Here is a 27675-nt window from a genome sequence, read left to right as displayed (position 1 = left end):
GAATGAGTTATTGATCGGTATGAGGAGCAGAAGCCAAGCTCCGCGGTACACAGCAGCAGAGAAGCTAGTTTGCTTATGCCAGGTCAATCCAGATAATGGAAAATGAAGTCACTCTGTCCAGTACCAAATAGCCGTGCAATGGGCTCATTTCACAGCTGCTACAGGGCAGATCAAGAAAGAGAGATGGATTAAAGAGAACTTTTAAGAAATTAATTTCCTCTTTATCTAGATGTGGACAGCACAAAATAAAAGGAAAGTGTCATGGGGCTAAGGAATCACACAAACCAAGAATACCAACAGAAATAGAGCAAATGTTGTTACTGGACAAATGGTGATTCTAAAATGGAAAATTTCAAGCGCGGTATATGTTGTTTACTTTTTTGCAATAAGAATTCTGGCTTCTAGAGTTCCTTAGTTCTCCCTAGTAAGAGTGCACAGAGATGGTGAAAGATGGACTTGTCATGAAGACAGTCACAGAACCTTCCCCGGTGTGTTTTAGGAGCTCGGCCTTGGAGTCTGCCGGCCAGTGGACAGCGTGCTTCTCCTTACAGGCACCCTGACATTTGGACGGCTAGCCCTGCATAAAGTACATTTAAAGAACTGTGTAAAACATGTGCTTTTCTTCTACCACTAAGGAATATTACAAGAACCCTTTTTTTTAAATGCTACTCTATCAGTTGATTAAGAAACTTGGATAAATTTTAAATTGTACTCTGAATATCTTGATTCAAAGAACAATGTATATTGAGGGTTATTCATTAAATCTATTATATATTTATAAAGATATATAAACACAAATATGAGTTGTTTAAATATTCTACCTTCCTAACTGAAATTATATGTTACGAGGATACATTGACCTTTCCTATAAATTTTAGTGGCAGATGTTATTTCAGCAATTAGAAGTAAGATACTTCTTAGAATCATTTAAAAGTGATTAGGCATATAAAAGCTTGAACATTCTGTGAATTTAAGAAAAGAAGAAATAAAATATCTGTGTGGTTTCCCTTCAACAATCCTAGAATTTTAAATTAATTTCTATTATACTTTAAAATATATTGGTCATATAACAAGGTGACAACTCCGTGAATTTGAGAAATGAAATAAGAAAGCGAAATCTGTGCGCTATTTCACATTGAATGATGTCAGGGAGTCTTACAACACTTTCCCGGAGCCAGTTTATCTTTTTCCTAAATGACTTAAACATCTCTGGATATGAAGGGCCAAAATATAAAGTAATAAAGGTACACTTTCTACAGTATCACGTAAACTGGGGAAATTGAGATTGTTCAACATGAAAAGAATATACAGCTCAATTTGGGAGATGATTGGAATGAAAATGCTACTACTAATAATATCAACTCCTATTTAAGTGAAATAATTAAAACCTTTGAGACTTTCAGCCCATCGAACATATTGTCTAACAGCCACTAACGTGAGTTATAAAAGAATTTGTTGTTGTAGGTGCTATCAAGTCAGTTCTGACCCCCCCCCAAAAAAAACCTTGTGCTTTAGCCAGTACTGCAGCCTCAGTGTCAATCCATCTCCTTGAGGGCCTTCCTTATTTTACCTGCCACTCCACCTTACCAAGCGTGATGTCCTTTGGTCTCTCCTGACAGGGTGTCCAAAGGATATAAAATAAAGTCATCATCCTTGCCTTCAAGGGGCACTCTGGCTTCTCCACTGCTTCGAAGACAGATGGGTTTGTCCTTTGAGCAGTAGTCCACGGTACTTTCACTACTCTTCGCCAGCACCACAATTGACATGCATGAATTCTTCTTCAGTCTTCTCTAACCAATGTCCAACTTTCACTTGTGTATAAGGCAGTTGAAAATACCATCACTTGGGTATGGGGTACCTTAGGTAACATCCTTGCTTTTCAATATTTTAAAGAGGTCTTGTGCAGGAGATTTACCAAATGCAATGTGCCATTTCATCTCTTGACTACTGCTACCATGATCATGATTGTGGACCGAAGCATGAATAAATCCTTGGCAACTTCAAACTTTTCTCCGTTTATTATAATGCTACCTATTGGTCCTTGGTCAGGATTTTGGTCTTCTTTGACATTGAGTTGTAATGCGTCCTGAAGGCTGCAGTCCTTGATCATCATCAGCAAGTGCTTCAAGTCCTCCTCCCTTTCAGTGAGCAACCTGGACATGACAGGTTGGTAACCAGCCATCGTCTAATCCTGATGCCATATTCTTCCTCATATAAACCATCTTCTCTGATGATTTGTTCAGCATAAGTATGGAGAGAGGATACAACTCTGCACAAACACCTTTCCTGATTTTAAACCCTGCAATATTCCAGTGTTCTATTTGCACAAGTGCCTCTGGATCCATGTACAAGTTCTACAAGAGCATAGTGTAGTATCCTGGAATCCCTTTCTTCTCAAGGCTATCCATCATTTGTCATGACCCACACAACCAAATGCCTAACACAGTCAACAAAATACAAGCAAATATCTTTCTAGTATTATCTGCTTTCAGGCAAGATCCATCTGACATCAGCAATGATATCCCCGTTCCATATCTTCTGAATCTGGCCTGACCGTCTGGCAGTTCCCTGTCAATGCATTGTTATAACCATTGTTGGATGATCTTCAGCAAATTTTTACTGGCATATGAGCTCATTGATATTGGTCTATGATTTAAGCATCGTGTTGGGTCTACTTTCTTTGGAATGGGTACAGATGTGGATCCCTTCCAATTAGTTAACCAAGTAGCTGTCTTCCAAATTTCCTGACATAGACAAGTGAATGCCTCCAGTGCTTCATCAACTTTTGGAGACTTTCTGTTGGGATCCCATCAATCCTTGGAGCCTCGTTTTCACCAAATGCTTTAAGTGCCACTTGAATTTTGTTCTTAAGTACTATTGTACTATTGATTCTCGCTCACATGCTACCTTTTGAAATGGTGGTCTGTTGACTAGGATTTTTGGTTGTTTTTTTTGTAGAGTGACTAAATTCTTTCCATCTTCTTTTGATGATTCCTGCATTATTTAATATTTTGCCCGTAGAATCATTCAATTTTTCAACTTGAGACTTGGATTTTTATTGAATTCTTTTGGTTTAAGTTACGCTGAATGTGTTCTTCCTTTTTAGTTTTCTAATTATAGGTTTTTGCATGGTTTATTATAATATTTGTCTTTGTCTTCTTGAGCTGCCCTTTGAAATGTTCGATTCAGCGCTTTGGCATCACCTTTTCCCCATTTGCCATAGCTCCTCTATGATTTAGAGCAAGGTCCAGGATCTCTTTTGACATGAAGTTTGATTTTTCCTTTATTTCCTCCATTTTCATGACCTTTTTTTTTTCATGAATGATATTCTTAATGTCTTCCTGTAGTTCATAAGATCTTTTGTCATTAGTTTTCTATACTGAAAATCTGTTCTTGAGATGTCAAAATTCAGGTGGAATAGAATCAAGGTAGTATTTTGGCTTCATGGATTAAAAAAATTTTTTTCTTTTACCTTCACCCTCAACTCTCACATGAGCACACCATCACTTGCCCACTCGCTATTTCCAGAGTCACCCACTAGTCATCTCTTCCCACAGATGTAGTCAATTTGATTTCTGTGTATTCCATCGGGAGAAATCCACGTGAATAGTCACGGTTAGTGTTGTTGAAACAATGTATTTGCTGAAGAAGTCAGTAATCTTGAAAAATTCTATCATGTGATCCCCAGCTTCATTTCTATCTGCAAGTCCATATTTTCCACCTACTGTTCCTTCTATATAACATTTTCATTTCTATCACCTATAATTATCAATGCATCTTGATTACCTCTGTGATTAATTTGCAACTGAATTCGTTGATAGAATTCTTCAATTCCTTCATCACTAGCTTTTGTGTTGGGTGCAAAATTTTGTATAATAGTTGTGTTTTCTGGATTTCTTCAAAAGTGGATAGATATAATTCTATCGCAGCATTGTAATTAATAGTTGATTCTGAAATTTCCTTTTTGACATTGAATTCCCTGCCATTCCTCTTGATCTTGTTATTCCTGACATAGTAAATTGAATGACTTTCTGATTCAAAATGGCTTGCACCAGTCCATTCCAGCTCACAAATGCCTAGAGTTTGATCTTTATGTGTTCTGGTACATTTTTGATAACTTCCAGGTTTCCCAGATTTATACTTCATATATTCCACTTCAGATTGTGAACAGATTTTTGAAGCTGTTTGCCCCATGAGAAAATGAAGATCCTGAAGGGTCCACTCTCACAAGCTCCACCCATTTCTGTCACTATGGTCCCCTCCACTGGTAGAAATCTGCTCTTCCCCGTCACCTTCCCAGTGCCCCCTGAGCCAAGGGACCATCCTTCAGGAACTGTGCTGAGCCATGCTCTGCCTCCACTCATTAGGCCTTCAGTATCTGACAAGGCTTGGAAACTGTGTATAAGATGTTCAGGGCTTCTTCCTCCAAAGTGGGTGGTGGAGATCTTCTTCATTGTCTGTTCTTAGTCTGAAAGCCTTGCTGAAACCTGTTCACTTTGGGCTACCCTGCTGGCATTTGAATACCAGTGACATCGCTTCTAGTATCACAGTAAGACACCACAAACTCACAGACAATGGTGGTCACTGGAGGTGGCAGTAATATAGTCACGTGATCGGGAGCCATTCGTTCTCTGTGACTGCAATACATTTTGAATTACCTCAAAAGAAAACAGTGTGCCCATTAAGCAGTCATTCCTCAACCCCTTTCTCTCAGTCCCTGGCTGCCACCAATCTGCTTTTTTCTCTCATGATTTACCTATTAATGAAATTTTATTTAAAATCATATTAATTAATCTTTTGACATTTGAGTTGTTTGCATCTTTTTGCTATTGTGAAATTATGAATCTTTTTCATTGTGAATATCAACCATGTACAAATGGGCATTAGATATTTTTAATTCGGAATCTGATGGTATTCCTATGCTTCACCTCTTCCTTACTCATCAAGTATCTTTCTTCTGGGATGAAACACTGTATGTTACCACCAACAGTGTCAGATGTCTTTAATGTCTTCAGATCTTTGCACTTCCTCACCAACACTTGTTAGTTTCTATTTGTGTTTTTGTCTCTCTTAAAGCCATCCTCAGAAAACAAAAACAAAACTCTCAAATTCACTGCTAATGAACCAATTCTGACTCACAGTGACACTGTCAGGGTAGAACTGCCCCTGTTGTTTTCTGAGAATGTGACTCTTTAAAGGAGTAGAAAGCCTCCTCTTTCTCACTACCGGTTTCAGCCTACCGCTACAGTGCACATCCCTTACCTTTCTACCCACTAAGCCACCTGAGTTCCTCCAGCCACCCTAGTAGGTATGCATCATATCACAGTTGCAAGCATATTATTTTTAAACCATGATTTGTATGTTCTAATCACCTGGGATTGTGGGCTGCTAATCATCAGATCAGCAGTTAGAAAGGGCCAGCTGCTCTGTGGGGGGTAGGGGGGGAGATCAGGGGTGGGGGGGGGCTTTCTACTCCAGTGAAGAGTTATTGTTATTCTACCCTGTCCTAGAGGATCACTTTAAGTCAGCATTGACTTGATTGCAAGGAGGTTTGTGTTGTTTTTGTATACTTACACTTGACCTATTAGTCAAGCAATGGCCCTCCATTATCCACTACCATCAGTTCTATTCTAAGCACTCAGGTTTTTGTCTAGGGTTTTCAAGGATGGTTAATGGCATCTGATTAGAGTCATTCTGACTTAGTAATAATACTCACATAAGTTATAAATGACTGAATAAAATAGGAATGTACCAATTAGAACACTCACCCATTTATTTAGAGAAGAATAAATGAATTAAGTATCACCCCATGTAGGAGCATCAGAGGGAGAAAATATTTCTGAGCACAATATTATTGTACTTCCCATGATTGTTAGGTGACGCAGTCAGTTCCAGATCACAGTGAACCTATGAACAACAGCAAAACCATGCCAGTTCTGAGTCACCCTCCTACTTGTTCTTGTGTTTGAGTCTGTTTTGGGAGCCACTGCGTGAACCCATCTTGTCGAAGTCCTTCCCCTTATTTTCGAGCCCTTCTACTTTACCAAGTTCCATGTGCTCCAGGGACTGGTCACTCCGGAAAATGTCCAAAGTCTGTAAGATGCAGTCTCACCATCCTCCCCCATAAGGAGCTCTCTGGCCTTACCTCTTCCAACACAGGTTGGTTGGTGCTTTTAGCAGTCCATGAGACTTTCAATATTCTTTGCTAGCACCATAGTTTAAATGCCTCAACTCTTCTTCAGTTTGCACAACATCACTGATGTGGGGTTCAGTGGCTGCCTGAAGGCATAGGCACTGATTTCCTGAGAAAGTTATTGGATTATTGCCTAAGGCACTGCTAGTCCTGATGCAAACCGAAAGGGCAAGGCAAAGAAGGGAAAGACAACTAAGTGCCTTCAAGTCCATTTGGACATTCAGTGACTGTATCAGACAAGCAGAAATGTCTCAGATGTTTTCTGAGACTACAAATCTTGTGGGAGCACACAGCCTCGTCTTTCTCCCATGGAGGAACTGGTGAGTTCAAACTGCTGCCATTGAATTAGCAAACATCAGGATTCCAACAGCCACACAATGGTGCAGATATAAAGAGTGATTCTATTGTATAGCTTAGATCACTTTTGAAATAATTATCCAAAGAATAATTATAAATGGTTCAATAAGGCAAATTATTATTGGACTTTTGGGAAGGACATTAATTTGAATGTTAGTACTATATTTGTTTTAAATTTTCTGCCTTATTTGGTTACATATTGAGCAGTCGGTTAGAAAATTCCTGATAAAGGGCGTCTAAAGGAATGGAAAGGCACAGACCCTGACAGTATCATGTTTACTATCATCGATAGGAAGCCTGCTTGCTCGTGTGTGTGTGCGTGTGTGTGTGTGTGTGTGTGTCTGTTTGCCATTTGTGACACTGAATATTTCCATTGGAGAATTGAAGTTTGATAAAAGTAAAGCTTTGAGGGTTTTTTTTTACATTATAGATTAGAAATATCACACAGAGACGACGTCTAAAAATTTAGTACAAAGACACTTAAATAATAGTCTAAATGCAAAAACCCTAAGCCCATTGCTATTGAATCAACTCTGACCCATAACCACTGTACTGGATCCCAAAGGGACAGACAACTTCATCTTTCTCCGATAGAGCAGCTGGTGGCTTTGAACCATCAAACTTACTGTTAGCGGTACAATGCTTACCCCAAACTGCCACCAGGACCTAGAAGAGGGTTAATTAAGGCTTCATAAGAATTGTAAAATAAATTGTGATATTGATGCCACTAGTACATTTGATGGAGAAAGGTTAGCTGTCTCTAACTACATATATACTCTTATATGTTAATAGCAGTTTTACCTGGGCATGTGGATGTCCAGTTAAAATTGTACTTCCTGATATTTGTGTGTGTGTGTGTGTGTGAGCGTGATGGTAGGTAGTCATAAGACTAGGTAATAATCAAATATATGCCAGGAGGGATTTCTGCACATTTTTGATCATGTGTTTCTTGCTTATGGCTGGCTGTCATGCAGATTTCAGGGTGACTGATGAACTGTCTTGGACCCTGAAGGTAATGCTTGAAATAGATTTGATCCCTGAACCAGGGAGCCAATATATCAGCACTAGGTTCCTAAGTCCATACTTTATTTAAGCTATCTTGGGTCTGTGTAACAATAGCCGAAATTACATTCTAATTAATTAGGGCATATGTACTCTTAGTCCAACTTTAAGAATTCATTAAGAAAAAGGCAACTATTGTTTGGGGCCACGCACTGAACAAGCCATGCATGGGAGAGGAGTCTCCTGTGAGGCTAGTGCGCTCCTCTAAATCTCAGTCTATTGACTTCCATGATGTGTCATATGTCTGAAAGCTGGCATTATGGTATTTTGAGAAGAAAAGATTAACATATTATACAGGCCATCTGACTTATATTTTCTCACTTTAACCCTTTAATAATTCTGTCAGGTAAATATTATTAAGGGCTTCTAGCTTATGAGTCCTGAATAGGCATTAAAATAGTCCTCAGATTTAAAAACTCATTTTCTTCTGAAAATGTACTCATTTTCATGTTATTTAAAGGAATCCTCCAGCTGTGTGAATAACTAATAAGCCATACATCTGCAATCATTTGAAAGGCATCATAAGTTTCCTCGAATTTTTCCTTCTCTTATTTCTTTTTGGGTTTTGTTGCTCTTCGCTGGCATGGAGTCAGCTTAGACTCGGTAACTCTATGTACGACAGAAGGAAACACCCCAGTCCTGGATAACCCGTACAATCGTTTTCATGTTTGAGCCCAATGTTGCAGCCACTGTATCCCTTCATCTTGAGAGCCTTCTTCGTTTCCACCACCCTTATACTTACCCAGGCATGATGTCCTCCTCCAGGGACTGATCTCTCCTGACAACATGTCTCAGGTACATAAGATGAAGTCTCCATTCTTTCCCTTAGTGAGCATTTGGGTCTACTTCTTGCTAGAGAGGTCTGTTAGTTCTTTTGGCAGTTTATTTTTACATAGGTAGTCAGCAGCGTTGAAATTCTAAGAAATGACGAATTAAACTTAAAAAACAATTAATTGACCAAAAAAGCATCTCTTTTGTTGTAAACCTATTTACTTGAATTGATATTATATTTAATTAACTGCTTTAAATGAAGTAACCGTAAAAGGTACAAAGACCGGGAGAGCTTTGTACAATACTAGAAGGTACTTCCTTTGCTCTTGTACCCCCCATTGTCCTTACAAGCTGCAGCAGGAAACTTTGTTTAAAATAGGATCTAAACTATTTAGCAGGTTCCCATTTAAATGGCTCTCTTGGCTCTCTTTCATAGCATGCATTATGAACAATGGGTCCAAACCAATGATTTCTTTTTCTTTTATGGTGAAAAGTAAACAATGTAGTGATGTGTTATATAAAAAGGACCTGGCTTTTCTCCATTCTGTCGTTGACTCTCCTTTTAGGTTCAGTAGGTTAAAAATGAAAGGCCACAGATATTTAGATTCTGACTTCTATAGCAGACATTTCATAGTCCTCCTATGGGCATTTCACCAGCCTCTCTGTGTGAGAAAAACAGAGCTTTCTACTCCTGTAAAATCATAGTCTCAAAAACCCATGGAGGCAGTTCCACTCTGTCCTGTAGGGTCACTATGAATGAGCATTGACCTGTGGGCAATGAGTTGTGAATCAGCATTGACCTGTGGGCATGAACAATATCTATAGAGGAAAACTCTCAATTGTTTTCTGTCCACACAGTTAATAAAACACAAGTAAATATTGTTCTGACATTATCATCTTTCAGCCAAGACTCCTCTGGTATCATCAATTGTATCCTTCCGTCTGCGTCCTCTTTTGAAGCTGACTTGGATCTACTGACGATCCTCAGCAATGCACTGCTGCATTATTTTCTAAATGATCTTCAGCACAGTTTTACTTGCTGATGATATTAATTGTACTGTTCGATAATTTACCCCTCCTATTGAATTGTCTTTCTTTAGAGAGAAACAAATATGGGGGTTTTCAAAGCATTTATGGAAAAATTGAATTGAAACATAGCAATGTTCCACAACATTTTTGAAGCCCCCTCCTATGATCATCTTTCTGTAGGTTGACCAGAAAGAACTCTTCTGAATTTCAGGTCAGAGACAAGTGAAGTGTCCACAATTGCATCCATTTGTTGAAGCATCTTTTTGGTATTCTGTCAATTTTTTGAGGATTCTTTTTGGAAACACCTCCAGTGTAGCTTGATTTCTTCCTTCCACGTCATTGGTCCTTGATCACATGTGTGTTTGTTCTCTAGAGAAACAAAATTAGTGATGCTTGTATGTGTTGTATATGGAAAGAGATTATTATCAAAAAGTCACTTACATAATCCTGTTCAAGTCAGGCTTCTCCTGAATCGTGCATACTGATGAACAGGAAGCAGGGTGACAAAGCAGAAACAGCAGAAGGAGCAGGCTGGTGAATGCAGTGGTCTAAAGTCAGTGTGATGGATTCACCTTGGGAATCCTTTGATACCTCCTGAGATTGACAGGTAACTTGACAGATCAAGAAACCAGAGGCAAGAGCCTGCTTCAGTAGAAGGTGTAGAGCCTGAGGATTTGACTCTGCACAGTCCCTCTCTCTCATACTATAAAACTCAGAACATAAGGAGGTGTATTCTATTCAGGCTTTGGCCTAATTGATAGGTTCAACTCTGCCCCTACCCCTACCCAGAAGTGTCTAGTTGACATGATCCCTAACTATGACAATATGTTGCCTGCTGAAATGGTTTAATGTAGATGGATTATTTTTCAGGCAGCGCCTCTCTGCATTCCTCCTATCTGCTTTGAAGGAGCCTTGCGTCAGTCAACATTTTCTCCACAGACTCTTCAGGGTTACAATGGGAGGCTGCATTTTTTCCTTCAGTTCTTTCAGCTTGAAAAATGGAAAGCAGTTTCCCCTTTTGGATCATCTTGCTCCAAGTCTTTGCACATGTAATGGTAACATCCGATCATTTTTAGCCACCTTTTCAGTTTTTCTGTTCTGCTATTTTATTTTATAATCTACTCTATTTGTTTTAACTACTCTACATTCAAGAACGTATCCTAGTCTCATCTGACATACATTTTAGTCTTTTCTTTCTTTCCTGTCTTTTTCATAATAACCTTAGATGACTTCATCCATGGTATGCTTAGTATATTCTACAACTTGTCTTTGGTCAGTAATTTTCCATGTATCAAATCCATTTTTAAAGTTGTCTCTAAAGTCATGGGGAATATTCTCAAAGTTTTACTTTAACTCTATTGTACTGGTTTTAGTTTTCTTAAGTTTCTATTTGGACTTTCATCTGAATAATTGATGATCGGGTCCACAGTGGATTCCTGGCCTGTGCTGACTGATGATACAGAGCGTCTTCATGTTGTCTTTCCACAGATGTGCTCCATTTCATTCCTTTGCATTCCATCTGGTGGCTTCCACAGCTAGAGTTGCTCTTTAGGTTGATGTAATAAGATGAAATTCCCAGTGCACATATCATACTACTCAGAAGTCACAGTGTTCACTTATAAAATTAATTGCCAGAACATAATCACGCATAGGAAGCTAGTGGCACAGTGATAATTGCAGCCTTCAGTGTGGATTAGAATGCAGTGTAATGAAGACCAAAATCCTTCCAAGGGGACCAGCGAGTAACATCATGATAAATGGAGAAAAGCTTCAAGTTGTCAAGAATTTCATCTTCCTTGGCTCAAAAATCAATGTTCATGGGAGCAACAGCCAAGAGATCAAAAGACCAATTGCATTGAGTGAATCTGTTTCATAAGTTTTAGAGTGTTGAAAAGCAAGGAGGCTACAATGGGGACTAAGGTTTTTAGCTGTGCCAAGTCTTATTATTTTCAATTGCTCATAGTCATGTGAGAGTTGGCCATTGAATAAAGGATACCAAAATGAAAAATATTCAATGTGTTTGTTTTTTGGTACTGGGGAAGAGTGTTGAAAGTACCATGAAGTGCTGGAAGGACGAACAAGTCTGTCTTGAGTACAATATGGCCAGAGTGTTGGCATTCATCTTATATAATTTGGGCAAGGTGTCAGGGGAGACCAAACCCTGGGGAAGGAAAGAGAGGAAAGCCCTCAGTGAGATTACTTGACAAGGTGGCTGCAACCACGGGCTGAAGCAGAAGAAAAAATTGTGAGGATGGCCCAAGACTGGGCAGTGTGCCATTCTGTTGCACATACAGTTGCTGTGCTAGAAACAGGCTCAATGGTATTTAACAAGAACTAGGCGAAAGGCCAACAGTTGGAACGTACCAGCCGCTCTGGTAGAGAAATGACAGTCTCTTCTACAAAGAGTGCAGCTTGAACACTTTATGTGGTTGAACACTTACAGGGTCGTTCTAGTCTGCCCTTTAGGGACACTATGATTTGAATTGACTCAATGTCTGTGCGTTTGGCATAACTGTCAATTTTTGAAATGCCTCCTTCCTCCTCATTGTTACTATTCTGAACTTCTTAAAATTATGGAAGATAAACCAATGAGGAAAAGCATGCAAAAACATGTGTACAGCCTAGCGCATCAGAACACTAATTGCTGCGCATTTCCTTTGGAGGGCTGCTTTGGCTGTGACCCAAAGCTCGTGATATGCTGGTGCATCTTCATTCTCTTTATTTCAAGAAAAATTGTAATTGCTCTCTTTCTTTCTTCAGTTACCCAGTAATTTCTAAGGAAGGTTCTATTTAACTTCTATATAATTGATATTTTTTGCTTGATCTTATTTTTGCTTTATGAGTGACGTGCGATCAAAACCCATAGTCCATAGTATCTCAATATCTTTAATTTAATTTTTGCTTTATTTGTGGCCTAACGTATGATCTATTTTGGAGTAAATTCCATGATTTTCTAGAGGGAAGGGGGTGACATATATTGTGTTGTATTTGTCTAAGAGATTGAGTTGATTGTGTTGCTTAATTGTTCTGTATTTTTGTTAATTTTTTTTCATTTTGTCTGTCTTTCCTTGAGAGTGGTATACTTAAATCTGCCATTATTGAGGCTTTGTCTCATAAACTCCCAAAGCACTTGACCAATGTATTTTCAGGGTCTTTCAATGGGTTCATAGATGGTTATTTGGTTATATTTTCTTGTTCAATTGTGGCTTTAATTATTTTACAATCTTCTTTCTCTCTCATGGTGGCTTTTACGTTGACATCTATCTTGTCAGAAATTAATAATACTGCTGCTACTTTTTTGACTTATGCTAGCTTACTGTATTATTTTTTCCCTCATTTGCTTTTTAGTCTGTCTTTGCATCTGAGCTGTGTCCCTGTAAACAGTGTGGGTCATGCTTTCGTAGTCTTTCTGCTCATCTTTGTGTAGTTACAAAGTTCAACCATTTACATTCAATAATTGGTATAATTTTGTTGCTATCATTTTCCTGGTGTCATTGGTTTCTTTGTTCACTTTAATTTTTCAGTGATTTCATTTTGTTTGCGAGTTTTTTGTGCTTTACTTTTTTGTATTGCTCTTACTGTTTACTAGCCTTTTATCACTTTGCTTTGTTAAAATTTTGTTGCAAGTTTATAATTTTCTCTGAGGTTATTATTCAGTTTTTAACAATTTTCTTTTCAAATACAAAGCAGTCTGTTCCCTTCCGTGAATGACTCAATCTCTTCTTCATTCTGCAAGTTAATATCACCTTTGTTCACACATTTATGTCATTGTCTCCAATGAGGAAGCATATCCCTGGTACCATATTTAGAATATTGTGATTTTGTTTCACTTTGTGTATTATTGGAGTGGGATTATTTTCCCACAAATAGGGTCTTGTATCCTGATTTTAAGTCGTGATATAATGTTGATTTTCTATACAAAGAACTCTCTTCAGTATTTTTTGTACTGTTGGTCTTGGCTTCCACAAATTCTTTTTACTTTTCTTCGTCTGAAAATGTCTTCATTCTTCTTTGTATTTGAGAGAGAATTTTGCTGAATATAAGAATATTGGAAGACAGTTTGTTTTTTTCACATTTTAATATATTGTTCTATTGTGTTCTTGCCTGTATGGTATCTATTGCAAACTGTGAGGTTACTTCAAGTGGTTTAATTTATATGTGACTGTTCTTACTTTCCAAGTTGCTTTCGAAAATCTTTCCTTTTCTTTGATGTCAGAAAGTTTGACAATAATGTTTCACAGTAATTTGGGGTGGAGACGGGTGTCAGTTCTTAAAGGTATCTTTATCTCCTTCGTTTTGCTCCTCTGCTATTTTCTGTTCTGCCACGATGTTAAGCATGTTCTTGTCTACTATTTCCTCGGTGGTTTTTTTTTTTCTTTTTTAGCTTCTCGAATCTTTATCCAAGGTACATTTTCCCTTGGGACCGTTTCATGTCATATTCCTGGCCATCTGTGTCTGTTTCTGTATTTCTTATTGCTCTCCTTGTATTTTTGATCATCAAGTTCATTGATTAAACAATAATATTTTCCCTTTAGGAATGTTATCCAGTTCAAGCATATTATTTTCATCTTCATGTTTTCTATTTGGAGATGTTGAATTATTCCTAAGTTTTTCATTCATTTTGTCAGATTGTGCCCGAGTTTATCTATCATCTCTTTTGTTTTATAAAATAATTTCTGTCAATCCTCCCTCCACCCCATTAAAGAAACTGAAGATCATTTGTAAAAGCTCCCTGGTGGGATAATCATATTCCTTCTTTCTCTTTATGATATCTCCTTGGTCTGTTTCTGTGTGTAGACCACTCATTGCGCCATCTTTTATTATTTTCTCAGATGCATTGAAATTACATGTTGTTTTTATATTTGTCTTTTTGTTGATCTGGTGCTAACAGAAGGAATAGTATTCTCTGTGCACTTGTTTTAGCACTTGAAGATTGAAGGGCGGGGGTGGAGTGGGGTGGATGGGCACCGTTTTACCTACAGTACACTTCTTTCACGTCTCAGCAGGGTTTCCAGAAAATCATGAGAAGCCCAAACTATTTTATTATTTGAAGCATCCAAATTCATAGCAAATTAATAAATAGGAAAAACTGCCTCTTTTAAAACTTTTTGTTTAATTTGTGGCATTGGATTATATAAATTTTATTTGGAAACCTTTATAAAAGATTTAACTGGAAACATTGTGAGTAGAAAGCCAAGGCTTTCCTTTTACTTGATCTACCTTCAATACAACCATATTTGTTTCAAGTTTTTGTGTCCATTGTCATTACTTATAAATAAAGAATTGAAAAGAATTTTTTTTCAAAGGCTGCATCATGAATAGCAGAACACTTGATTGTTGGGTCATGCTTCCCCAGATGCAAAAACTAGGAAAGCAAAACTAGACATATGTGCACTCATCTGCATGAACAAAAAGAAATAGGTCAAGAAGATTATTCCCATCAGTTTCATGAAGAATGGACTAATCTATTCAAGACTTCCACATTTCTGATGCTTAATTTAAAATAGGACTTATAATTTTATTTATTAGAATGAAATATATACCGTCAAAATTAGTGGATATTTACATAAATGAAAGGTTGTATTTTTTAATTTAATAAGTCTTTTTATTGGGGCTCATACAACTCATACATACATACAACCCATACATACATCAGTTGAGTAAAGCACCCTTATACATTCGTTGCCCTCGTCATTCTCAAATTCGCCTTCCACTTGGGTTCCTAGAATCAGCTCGTTTTCCTTTTTTCCCCTCCCCCACCCTCCCCACTCCCCCTTTCCCCTGAACCCTTAATAGTTTATAAATAATTATCTTACACTGCCCGGTGTCTCCCCTCACCACCTTCCCATTGCCCATCTCCCAGAGAGGGGGTTACACATAGATCCCCAAGATCAGTTCTCCCTTTCTATATCCCCCTTCCCTCCCGCCACTCCTACCGCTGGTCCTGAGGGGTTTGTCTGTCCTAGATTCCCTGTGTTTCCAGATCCCTACTGCACTGCTGTGCATCATCTGGTCTAACCAGGTCCGCAAGGTAGAATTGGAGTCATGATAATTGGGAGGGAAAAGGTTGTATTTTTAAAGCATATATTTTGTATTTATTGAATCTATTTTTCTTTCTTTTTAAAAAAGTCATTTCACTGGGAGCTCGTACAGCTCTTATAATAATCCATACTTTACTTATCTAAATAATACATATTTTTCTATAATGTTAATAATGACTTTTTGCTCAAGAAACTAATAGTCAGTATTATTCTTTCAAACAAAGGTATATGTTGTACTGAAGATTGTACTCAATTAGTTCTAATCAATAATGTTTTATTGTATTATATTTAGATGGGATTCTATGTAGGTAATTGAATTAACAATGTTTTAATTTGATACTAGAATGAAATTGAAGAAATTGATAATATTCTTACATCCATCTTCAAACATGAAATACCATTTTATGACTTCCAATCTCTTCAAACTGAGTTTTGCCCCCAAAGAAAATGTGAGTATTTTCCAAATGTGTAAGTTATAAGTTATATCACTCTTTAATAAATGGTCTAGTAAATAATATAACTAGTTGAACTGCTGTCTAGCCACTGTAGATAACTCCTCTACCCTGATGAATGTGAGCATGATTGTAAGTTTTTATATATCTGAACAGCTGTGATACTTCAATACATACAAAGCAGACCCTTGAGTAGTACATGTAACATGTGATCCTCTGTGTTTTTAAAACAGCTTTTAATTTTCCCTGACAATAACCTCCACTGTTTGTGTAAATGGTGTCCAGTCACCATAGGACTGATTCTTTGCAAGTGAATAATTCAGATACTGGACTGTGGAGTTAGCCTACATTGGCCCAATATCCCTCTCTCAATAGGCCTATAAAAATTAATACCAGGGGCTAATCAAAGACAATATTTATGGAAGATCATTATGCCCAAGAGGCATGATCGATTGGTCAATCTACCATAAATCAACAAGGATTTTTTTAAAGAGAGAAAACAGAAGATTTTAAGAAAATAACACTTATTTCCAGAAATGAGTTTTGGGGTCACACTAATCCTAGCTCCAACTTAAGGACAATAAGTTCTTACATCATGGTCCTTCTTATTATTCACCCTCAGGAAGGGTTCACAGATAATATGTATAATATATGATTAAGAAATTAGATGGTGCCCAGCTATCAGATAAAATAGCATCTGTGGTCTTAAAGGCTTGTCTCTAAACAACCAGCCATCTAAATTGTATGTCAACTAAGTGCACATGGCAGAAGCACACTGTCATCAGTCACCGAAGGATTGTAAATCATAATATCTGTAATTTAAGGAGGGAATAGTGTCAGAGCCCAAAGAGTGAGAATCCTGTAGGCGGAAGGCCATGGGATGGGAGCCCAGGATACATTTGTGGGACCCACATAGGACATAAACTGCTGATCTCCCTCAATGCATAGTAGAGTGATGGGCAGAGTGGTGACTGAACAGAGAGCTCTGAGGAGGTGAGTATAGAAGAACAAAATCAACCTGCCTTGAAGAGTTAAAACCTTGTCAGCTGATCTCCAATCTGGTACGCACTGGACCTGATCTGGTTTTCAGCATTTTCTGTAGTTTTCAGTTTTCTTGTCTATATTTAGGCTATTCTCAGATGTGTTATATCATTGGTGTCATCCTCTGGAATTTGTGTTATTTGTTTTCTCTGTTTTTCGGTATATAAACTCAGGATTGATAAACCTATAGGGACAAGAAGTATAATAAGGGTTTATGGAGAAGGGTGGATGGGAGTGGGGGAGGAGAAAAGGGAGACAATTCAAGATATCCAAGAAGGAATTGAGTGTTTGGCAACTGATTGTGGTAGAAATTGTGCAATACTGCTTGTTGTGACTAAACTATAGAATGATGTGAAATATGTATTAAAACCCAATTAAAATATATAAAATAAAATACAAATGAAGAAAAGAATAAAACTAAAACAGCTGTTATGCTTAACAGCATATCTGTTCATGGTAAACCAATGGCTTCGATAGAAACAGAGGATGTGCGCACAGAGCAGCCTTTCATCTAGACGTGAGAGCAGCTTCGTCATGGCAAGGTCATATTAGGACCAAAGTCGATGCTGTGCTAGTGTTGAGCAAATGAGCTCCTCGGGAGGACCCCTGGTTGTGCAGGCGTTCGCATTCAGCTGAGATCCGCATGGTTGCCAGTTCAAAACCACCAGCAGCTCTGCGGGAGAAAGACTGGGTTAAATCCCACAGGGGGAGACAGTGAGTTTAGTTTATGGAAGCTTATGAGATTAGTGAAACGACACAGAAGTTCTGTTCCCCATATACATTTCGGTGGGTTTTACGTTATAACTATTTTTTTTAGCGACGTTTCCGTGTGAGGTACTGTTGTTCCAACTCATAGCAGCGCGATGTCCAGCAGCCACACGCCGCCTGCTCCAACCCTCTTTGTGCCCGATTGTGCGGTCTCCGTGTCAATCCACTTGTAGAAGAACTTCATGTTTTTTCCTGTCTTTCTAATTTATCAAATATGACGTCTTTTCCAGGGACCGGTCTCTTTTGAAAACATGTCCAGAGTATGTAAGCAAAGTTTTGCTGGACTTCGTGCAAGATGGAAAATAGTTGAAATCACCTGTCTTCCTTTTGACACACATTTTCTTTTCTTTTTTTTAAAACATTTTATTAGGTGTTCATACAACTCTTATCACAATCCATACATACACTTACATCAATTGTATAAAGAACATCTGTACATTCTTTGCCCTAATCATTTTCAAAGCATTTGCTCTCCACTTAAGCCCTTTGCATCAGGTCCTCTTTTTTTCCCCTCCCTCCCCGCTGCCCCCTCCCTTATGAGCCCTTGCTAATTTATTGATTATTATTGCCCTATCCGGCATCTCCCTTCACCCCCTTTTCTGTTGTCTGTCCCCCAGGGAGGAGGTCACATGTAGATTCTTGTAATTGGTTCCCCCTTTCCAACCCACTCACCCTCTACTCTCCCAATATCACCTCTCACACCCCTGGTCCTGAAGGTATCATCCACCCTGGATTCCCTGTGCCTCCAGCTCCTATATGCACCAGAGAATGACCTCTGCTCTATCCAAACTTGCAAGGTAGAATTTGGATCATGGTAGTTGGGGGGGGGGGCAATTAGGATCTGGGGGAAAGCTGTATTCTTCATTGGTGCTACATCGCACCCTGACTGACTCATCTCCTTCCCTAGACCCCTCTGTGAGGGGATCTCCAGTGGCCGACAAATAGGCTTTGGGTCTCTACTCTGCACTTCCCCCTTCATTCACTTTGGTAAGATTTTTTTTTTTATAATGCCTTATACCTGATCCCTTTGGCACCTCGTGATCGCATAGCCTGGTGTGATTCTTCCATGTGGGCTTTGTTGCTTCTGAGCTAGATGGCCTCTTATCACCTTCAAGCCTCTAAGACCCCAGACACTATCTCTTTTGATAGCCGGGCACCATCAGCTTTCTTCACCACATTTACTTGTTCACCCGCTTTGGCTTCAGCAGTTGTGTCAGGAGGGTGAGCATCATAGAATGCCAATTTAATAGAAGAAATTGTTCATGCATTGAGGGAGTGCTTGAGTAGAGGCCCAAGGTCCTTCCGCCATCTTAATACTAAATCTATAAATATAGACACATAACTCTATTTCCCCATCCTCATAAATATGTTTGCATGTACATGTCTTTGTCTAGACCTCTATAAATGCCCTTTGCCTCCTAGCTCTTTCCTCTATTTCCCTTAACTTTCCTCCTGCCTCACTATCATGCTCCGTCCCCACCTGGGTTACAGCTATACCTCTTCTTTATGTAACCTTACCCTTAATCATTCCCTACCAGGCCTGCCACTCTTCCCTCACCACCAATTTGGATCCCATGTTGTTCCCTTGTCCCTGTGTTTGTTAACACCACTTCCTTACCGCCCCCCCACCTCCCCCTATTCCAAGTCCCCCCGGAACTGTGGGTCCTGTTGTTTTTCCTCCAGATAGTTCATGCAGCCTGTCTTATTTAGACAGACCTGTGGAGATAATAACATGCACAAAAACAAGACAGAGGAAAACAAAGCAACAGTATACAACCAGACAACAAAACAACAACAACAAACCACTGTCAAAGAAAAAAAAACATCAAAAAGAAAAGCTTGTAGGTAGTTCAAGGATCGTTTGCTGGCCCTTAGGAGTGTTTTCCAGTTCAGTCTGTTGGGGTACCTCGCCCTGGCCCCAAAGTCCACTTTCAGCATCCCCTGGGAACCTTGCCACTCCATTCCCTTGCTGTTCCGCTGCACTCCCCCAGTGCTTTGCCTCGGTGTGGTGGGATCAGGTCAGGTGCAATTTGCACACTGTGTCTCCGGTGCTGTCCCCTGTAGCGCCATTGGTCCTTGAGGGGCATCATGTCTCATAGTAGGGCCAGCCATGTTGTCCTCTCTGTGGACTGGCTGCTCTAATCAGGAACATCATCCTCACGGCCTGGTGGGCCAGGCTGTGCTCCACTCTCTCCTCCTCCCCCTTCATCCACTCCTGTGTGCTCTTATTAGGTATGTCCCTCTCCCGGAGCTGCAGAATCAATGTCGTCCTTTGAAACAAATTCTTCTCAGGGGAGGGGCAGGAATCCACTTAATTGTTGGTGCTGGAGATAGTCTCCCAGACCTCTCCACTGGTTCCACCATGCGGCACTGGGTTGAAGTCTTGACACACATTTTCAAATAAATCTTTCTGTATATCCGAACCATTATTTACAATCATCTGATTGAGTATTCTTAGAATAAAAATTCAAGAACAATGGATCCGATTCATCAGCCTAAACAGCATTTCAAGCTCTATCATGAAGTACAGTGCAGTTGGTGATAGGATACTATCCCTTCCCCTACAATGAGACTTCCGCCTCCTGTTATTAATACTTCACATCAGCGGGGTATTTTTAGGGGTGGTGGGTGCTCAGCTGCTGGTGAGAAGTTGTTGGTCTGAGTACACAAGCTGTTCCACCAGAGAAGGAGAAAGCATTCTGCTTCCCTAAGATGCACAGCTTGGGAAACCACATGGGGCCTTTCTGCTCTATTTAGAGCGTCTCATGCCTAAGTGATAATGGTTTGGGGGTATCATAGCTGCAAAATGATTAACCACAGATGTTATTACACTTATTATAATAGCATCAAACAATTCCCATTAAAGAAGGCTTCAATCTATACTTGAAATAAAAATACATAATACAAAATAAGTAATGCATAAATGAAGACTAGGTATGAATATGACTGAACTAATGCTTTGTTTGCCTCCTTGACCCTAAATCCGGTATTGGCGGCCATCTTCACAGCAGCCACACTTTAAAACTTTGTGCCGTCAGTTCAATAATGTTCCAATGAGATTGACAATGTTTTTTTGTACTTTATATATAAACTGGGATTAATTGAGCAATAAAATTTGAGGACTTAATGGTAAGTGGTTGAACAAAGCATTCTTTGAAGAAATATTCTGAGAGATAAATTCAGAAAACAATGAATAAAAGTTATGTAGTTCCTGAGGTCTTCGAAGTGCAGTCAGAATGCTCTCGAAAAGCCCAAATGGCAAACTCCCTCTCACATGCTTAGGACATGTTAGCAGCAGAGACTCGGGCCTGAAAAGAACATCACGCTTGGGAAAGTCGAGGGCAGTGAAAACGGGCATGCCACTTGACAGTATGGACTGACACAGTGGCTGCAACTATTGGTTGAAGTATAAGAGCAATTATGAAGAGGACACAGGATGAGGCAGGGCTTCACTCTGATGTCAAATCGGGTCGCTATGAATTTGAACCCACTCAAGAACTCCAAACAACAACATCCCAGGAGGCCATTCATTCCACCAATTATTTGGGGAAAACTTTTTATTATTTATCAAGTTACTTTGTTTCTCTAGATTTTTAGCTGAGATCCCTTGAGAGTAAGTCATGGTGGGGCTAAAGGTAGTCATAAAGAATTGACAGATAGTTGCACGCTGAGGAAAAGAGATCTCACTCAAGGGGATAAAAGCCATGTTTTACCTGCATGTGCCTGGGTCTCCTGGAAGACAGGGCTAAATGCTGCTTCAACCAGACTGGTTTGTTTTGCTTTTGCCCCATCTTCTTTTCCACCATGTCTTTGGCAAATTTCTGGATTTGGTTCTCTTCCACTTCATTTAAAATAAGGATGTGCTCTGATTTCACTGCCATTTTTCTTCATTTGTCACCTTGTTCATTTGTTTGCTTTTCTAAGCAGGCAAATTGAGAATGCGTGAGTTTGAATTAGAAAGAAGAACAATAAGAAATCTAAATCGGCTTTCATGTCTTCTTAACTAGGTGCTGGGTGGTGCTTAATTTTTATTTAAAAACAGTATTTTCCATCGATAAGGATATTATATTAAAAATTCTTAGCAGTAGAATAAGATAACTTTTAAACAAAGATGAGATTTGAAGGTAACATAGGCCTTCTGAAAGCAACACACACAGAACAATTTTAGTATTCCTTCTCAGGGACTGGGAAATCAATAGAGGAGATTGTGACAGGTCATTTAAAAATAATATATGAGGGGTTATGGTGGAAAATATCACTCAAAGTGGGGTACAAAGAATGTTGAAACGCATTTGCTTGGGTGATAAATTTACACAGTACGGGTTGAATGCCTCAGATCTGGGTGCGAGCGACGCAGCTCAGCATATGTTTGCTTAGCCCTTGCTGCGGCTTCCTCTTCATGATGCACGGACCTCCGTCTGCAGTCTTACAAATATTCTCATGTGGGTCTGTCATTTGGCCTAGCCTCTTCTATTAAGTCCACCCCACCCCCCACAAAGCCAGAATACTGTAGAGACTCTCCTCTGATGCCCAGGAAGAATACGTCATTTATATAGTTTTACACATAGTTTTATTGGCATGCACCTGACATGCCATGCAATTTAATAGTTCATTTCATTTCTACAATTCTTTCTTTCTTTTTTGCTATTTCAGTGATGCATCTGGGCATTTAGAAAAGAAAGAAAGCTAAGTTGCTTTACAGCACATTGCTAATCTTTGTCCTGAAAAGATAAAAATTCAATAAAGTCCATGCCAATTTCTAGAAAAGTTAGGATAGGTAGTGACATCTTAATTTGAAAGGGGACAACATAGGAGCTCAGTGACATGGGAGAGTATTAAATCAGAGTATTATCATCTAATGTGTCTATCAAAAGTAGCGTATATATCTGGATATCCAAATTATGTTTAGTCATTGCTGTGATTCAAAGAAAGATCTCTAACCATACAGAGGCTAAATGTTATGTTTAGCTAAGAGGTTGATGGTTCAAACCAACCAGCCATTCCATGGGAGAAAGATACTGGTTGATGTGATTGAACTGTGGAACTATATGATATCTGTATTAGCTCCCAATAAAATGTTTTTTTGGGTAAAAATGTCACAGCCTTAGAAGCTGTATGGAACAATTCTATGCTGTCCTATATGGTTAATAAGAACTTACTCAATGTTAGTGGACCTGGTTTGGATGGATATTAAGACTTCTAATATTTTTACATTCACAGAAGCTAGCTAAATTGCGATTTGAGCAGAGGACAACTAATTGTCCATAGCTTTGTCGTTTTTATACTACCAAATAATTTCAACATGAAGAAAAATACAGACTAATGTATTAACCCTCCTTGAACCCAGCCCATGCCATTGTCAAATTTTAGCATATGGCCCCACACACTTTAGTGCTGTTATCACTTCTTAGAAATAAAATGTTACAGATCTAATGGGATTTTTCTGTTCCCCTCTGGGATCCCATCCCCTTGAAACTATTACAGTCATGACATTCTTAGGATAATGATTCTTATGCAGTTCTTTATCTTTTCTCTGTATCAGTTTTTCCAGAATACATATATATTATTCTGATTTATAAATTTATACAAATGGTTTTATACTTTTCCCCATCAGTATGTCATTTTATCTTCAGATTGTTGTTTTTTTCACTCATACATGTTTGTATGTAGAGTTAGATTATTCATATTTCATATTCTATTGCATTTTATTATTGTACTATAATGCAATACATAAATGTTCTCTGATTAACAGCTATCAACGTGGTTTCTGAATTTTTAATTGTTGCCCCTAGTAGACTATAATGATCATTCTTGCCCATGCCTTATGCATATGTGTGAGACCTCCTCAGTACAATAATTAGCCAGGGAACGTTTGGATTAAACAGATATACTAGAGAATTCAGTATTTACAAATATCTGTCAACATTGTTTGTACCATTTACTCCACATCTTTCTATGTTAAGAATTTTAAGTTTCAATGCTATTGTAAGTCCGATGGACATACACATACATTAAAAGGCTTAGAAAGTTAAGAATGTGTAAAGCTCCTTATTTTACCTAGCATGGCAGGTGTGAAATGGTATCCCAGTATTAGATTTTCCATATTTACAAGTGCAGTTGAGCAGGTTTCCTTATTTAAAATTTTATTTTCTTCAGTGGATTTCCATTTATAAACTTCTTTTGATTTTTTTCTTTATAGTTTTTGGTATTTTTCTGTATCAATCTATTTTGGGCAGTCACTGGCTAGTTTTAGCTATTGAAAATATTTACTGATCTCATAACCTGCCTTTTAACTTTACCTGGTGTCTACTGCAGCACATAAACTTTTCAATCAACGTGGTACCTTTAGAGCTGTCCCTACCGCAGTCTTTAAATTCTTTGTGCACTTCTTGTACTTTATTGTTGATATACTGCTTAGAAATAGTGAGTCAAATTCCATGAAAAAACCCTAATACATTTATAGATTAATTTGCTAAGAATGGCAATTTATATTATAATTATTCATTATGACACTAAGCTTGATTACTTACTATGATTGTTTTATATCGTTCAAAATGTAATGACTTTTAGAGGTCTTAAAAAAGTTCATAGATTTAGTCTCAATGGCCTTTGCTTTTGTTGACATATTGTAGCTATCGCCTTTGAGATTGTTTTGATTTATAAAGACCCCATGGTTCCTATTGTGACCAAGGAAACACTGCCCAGCACTGCACCATGTGTCACGGTCATGGATGTCTAAGTTCTTTGCTGTAGCCACGGTGACAACACATCTCCCTATATTTAAAAAAATCATGTGTGACTGTTCCATTCCTTGATACCTCTAGGAAAGGGAGCCATGTATTCTAAAATGTCTCAGAGTTCTACAGAAAGGGAGGGGGGGACATCTTTTAGTAAATGCAAATTTACTTATCTTTCTACCTGAAAAGAAATTAGGGATAATACAGTCAACATCAGGCAAATTTTTAAACAACAAAATATTTTAATGCTTAAAAATATGTTTCCAAAATATATTCATTGGGGCCTTCTCAGTCAGTATTTGAAACTGCCTGACAAGAAAATAGGCACCAAGGAAGAACGGAATGTGAAAGAAAAAGAATGAACAATATTATTTCTCACTCAGGGATGAAAAGTAATAGATTGTAGAGGATGATCTTGTTATGCACGCTTACTTCGTTAGCAACAAAAACACCACTGTAAAGAAAATTAATGAAATTTGAGACAGATTTATATATAACACATCATTAAAACTTAAAATGGCAGAAGAAATTGGAGATTTTGCAGGTAAATTGAATATAAAATTGTACATTTTTCCACTTTGAACTTTGGCTGAAATAATCTACATGTACAGACTTTTATATATCTTGATAAGAATGCTTTTAGCATATTCTCAAGTTAATTTTATGAACTAATGGTTTATTGGAATCAAAAAATCATAAAATTAGATAGCTTTTTTGAATCTTTCAAAAGAGTTATGCACTTGAATTGCAAAAAGGAGTATATTTCGTTAGTATTATAAGATTCTTATTTACTTTTACAATATTTCTTCAGTCTATATTTCTAAAAAATAGGAAGTTTGAAAAGTTATGTTTATAGCCATCATTATCTGTGGTTGATGGGTTTATGAGTATAAAGCTGACAAGAAAGAAGAAATACACAGATTAATAACTGAGCTAGAATTTGGCCATCCTTATTCCTGAATGTTATTGGTTTGAGTCAGAATCAGGTGGATGACAGTTAGGTTTTTGGTTTTGATACTTGAACCACTAAACAGACATGAAATTAATTACCTTAGACTCTGAGCTTGCAGAGATTGTAAGGAAAATAGAACAGTATGTCTGTCTGTGGAGGACAGATCACGCAGTACCTTGAGTTCTGCTGATGTCATTCCTTACCCGTTAGGCTGCTAACCATACGGTCAGCAGATCAAACCCACCAGCCAGGTGGCTCAAGAAAGATGATGGTCCCATAAAGATTGACAGTTTCAGAACCCTCCAGGGGTAGGTCTATTCTGTCTTACAGCTTTGCTATGAATCAGATGCAACCAAATGGATTTGGGTGGGAGTTCAGCTTTAAGAAACAAGCATTAACAAATGGTAAGCTCTTCTCTCCTCAACATCACTGCTGACCTCTTTGCCTTCAGCCCAGCCCATTATCATAACAGTGCATATCCAATAAAAGTTGAGGACATTGGAAATCTAGATTAAAACTGTAAAATTTTAAGTGCAATGTTTTTTCCTAGTTAAGATAATTTGATGCAAAATATAAGGGTAAGAAAAAGTGCAACGAGGTTTCCAGTTCACCTAGTCATGGGTTTGTTCCAAACAAAGGATGCTCAAAATGCTTCTGTGAAAAAAATACTTTCTGACAGGTTCTAACATTAACACAGGTGGATTAGTCTAATTGTTGTTGTTAGGTGCAATGGAGTCAGTTCTGAGCCATCGCAGCACTTTGCACAGTGGAACAAAACATGACCAGGCCCCGGGCTAGCCTCCCTGTTGTTCCCATGCTTGAGTTCATTGTTGAAGTCACAGGGTCAGTCCCTCTCCTGTGGGCTTTCCTTTCTTTTGCTGCCTCCATACTTTACCAAAGATGGCATCTTTCATCAGGGACTGACAGCATGTCCAGAGTAGGTGAGACAAAGCCTTGCCATCCTGGCCTAAGGGACACTCCGGCCACGCCACTCAAGTACATTTGCTTGTCCTTGTCGCAGTCCATGACACATCAATATTCTTCCCCAGAAGCACATTTCAAATGCATCTATCCTTCTACAGACTTCCTTATGCCGTGTCCCACTTTCACCTGCATATGAGACAATGGAAAATACCAGGGCTTGGGTCAGGAACATCTTAATTCTCAAAGTAGCATCCTTGCTTTTTAATTCCCTAAATAGGTCTTGTGCAAACGATTTAGGTAATGGAATTCATCTTTTTCTTGACTGCTTCTTTCATGAACATGGATTTTTGATCAAAGCAGGACAAAATCCTTGACAACATCAACATTTTCTCCACTGATCATGATGTTAGCCATGGTCCAGTTGTGAGGATTCTGGTCTTCTTGACATTGAGTTGTAATCCATACTGATCGCTGCCATGCTTGACCTTCATCAGCAAGGGCTTCAAGTCCTCACCCAGCAAGCAAGTTGTGGCACCTTCATATTTCAGGTTGTTAATAAACCTTTCTCTAATCCTGATGCCACACCCCTCAATAATCCATCAGTACAGCCACTGTTCAGTTTTGCTATCTTTGATTTCATAATCAGAAAAACATACAACAGAACAAAACAACTCCACTGAACTCTGTATGATAGGAAGGCTATTCACATTCCTGGCCTGTGACCAGAAGGGGTTCACCTAGGGCTTAATCCACGTGTGGCCACGCCAAATGGATTTGGGGCACCCACTGTTACCCAGAGCCTTCGGAAAACCAAGTGTTAACCATTTAAGCTCTCATATCATTTTATATGAATGCTTTATAAAAGCAAGGATAAAATTTTTTTAAGTGGCAATTAAAACAAACAGACAAAACATTGCAGCCCCGCTTACCCTCCCGAGAGAGAGCCATATGAAAGCCAGTGTAGAATCATGCTCCTTGGGTTTTACAGAGGCTGGTTTTCAGGAAGTAGGTCCTAGTAGCACCTTAACTTGACTCAAATATGTACCTTTTATTTAGCGGCCAAGCACAGTAAACCATTTATGTCATCCAAATACTTTGAAATTATTTTAGATGTTTTTTTGGTCATATCAAGAAGCTGTGATTTTTTTTCCCTAGTGAATGATTTCCTTCATTCAAATCACCCACTATATCCTCTCTAGACAGATTTGTCCAAGAGGAGGAGCTCTGGTGTGTTAAAAGATGTATTCACAGTGCCCGGACAAGTTTCTTCACTCAATAAATATTTATTGCATTAATTAATTCATTGTTAGTCAACAAAGATAACCATAGATAATAAATAAAACTTTGC

The 27675-nt window shown here is 38.5% G+C and overlaps 1 protein-coding gene across 1 annotated transcript in view; it reads left to right on the top strand.

The window, feature by feature from the left end:
• The window catches only part of BANK1 (B cell scaffold protein with ankyrin repeats 1), a 345748-nt gene that overhangs the window by 77976 nt on the left and 240097 nt on the right, over positions 1-27675 (top strand). The window contains exon 5 of the mRNA XM_075543540.1: positions 15797-15902. Coding sequence (XP_075399655.1) covers positions 15797-15902 — 106 coding nt within the window. The remainder of the gene's footprint in view (positions 1-15796; positions 15903-27675) is intronic.

Source organism: Tenrec ecaudatus, chromosome 3 (assembly GCF_050624435.1).
Source record: "Tenrec ecaudatus isolate mTenEca1 chromosome 3, mTenEca1.hap1, whole genome shotgun sequence".
NCBI classification, from domain to species: Eukaryota; Metazoa; Chordata; class Mammalia; order Afrosoricida; family Tenrecidae; genus Tenrec; species Tenrec ecaudatus.
The sequence above is the reverse complement of the archived record's forward strand: the minus strand, read 5'-3'. Positions and strand labels throughout refer to the sequence as shown.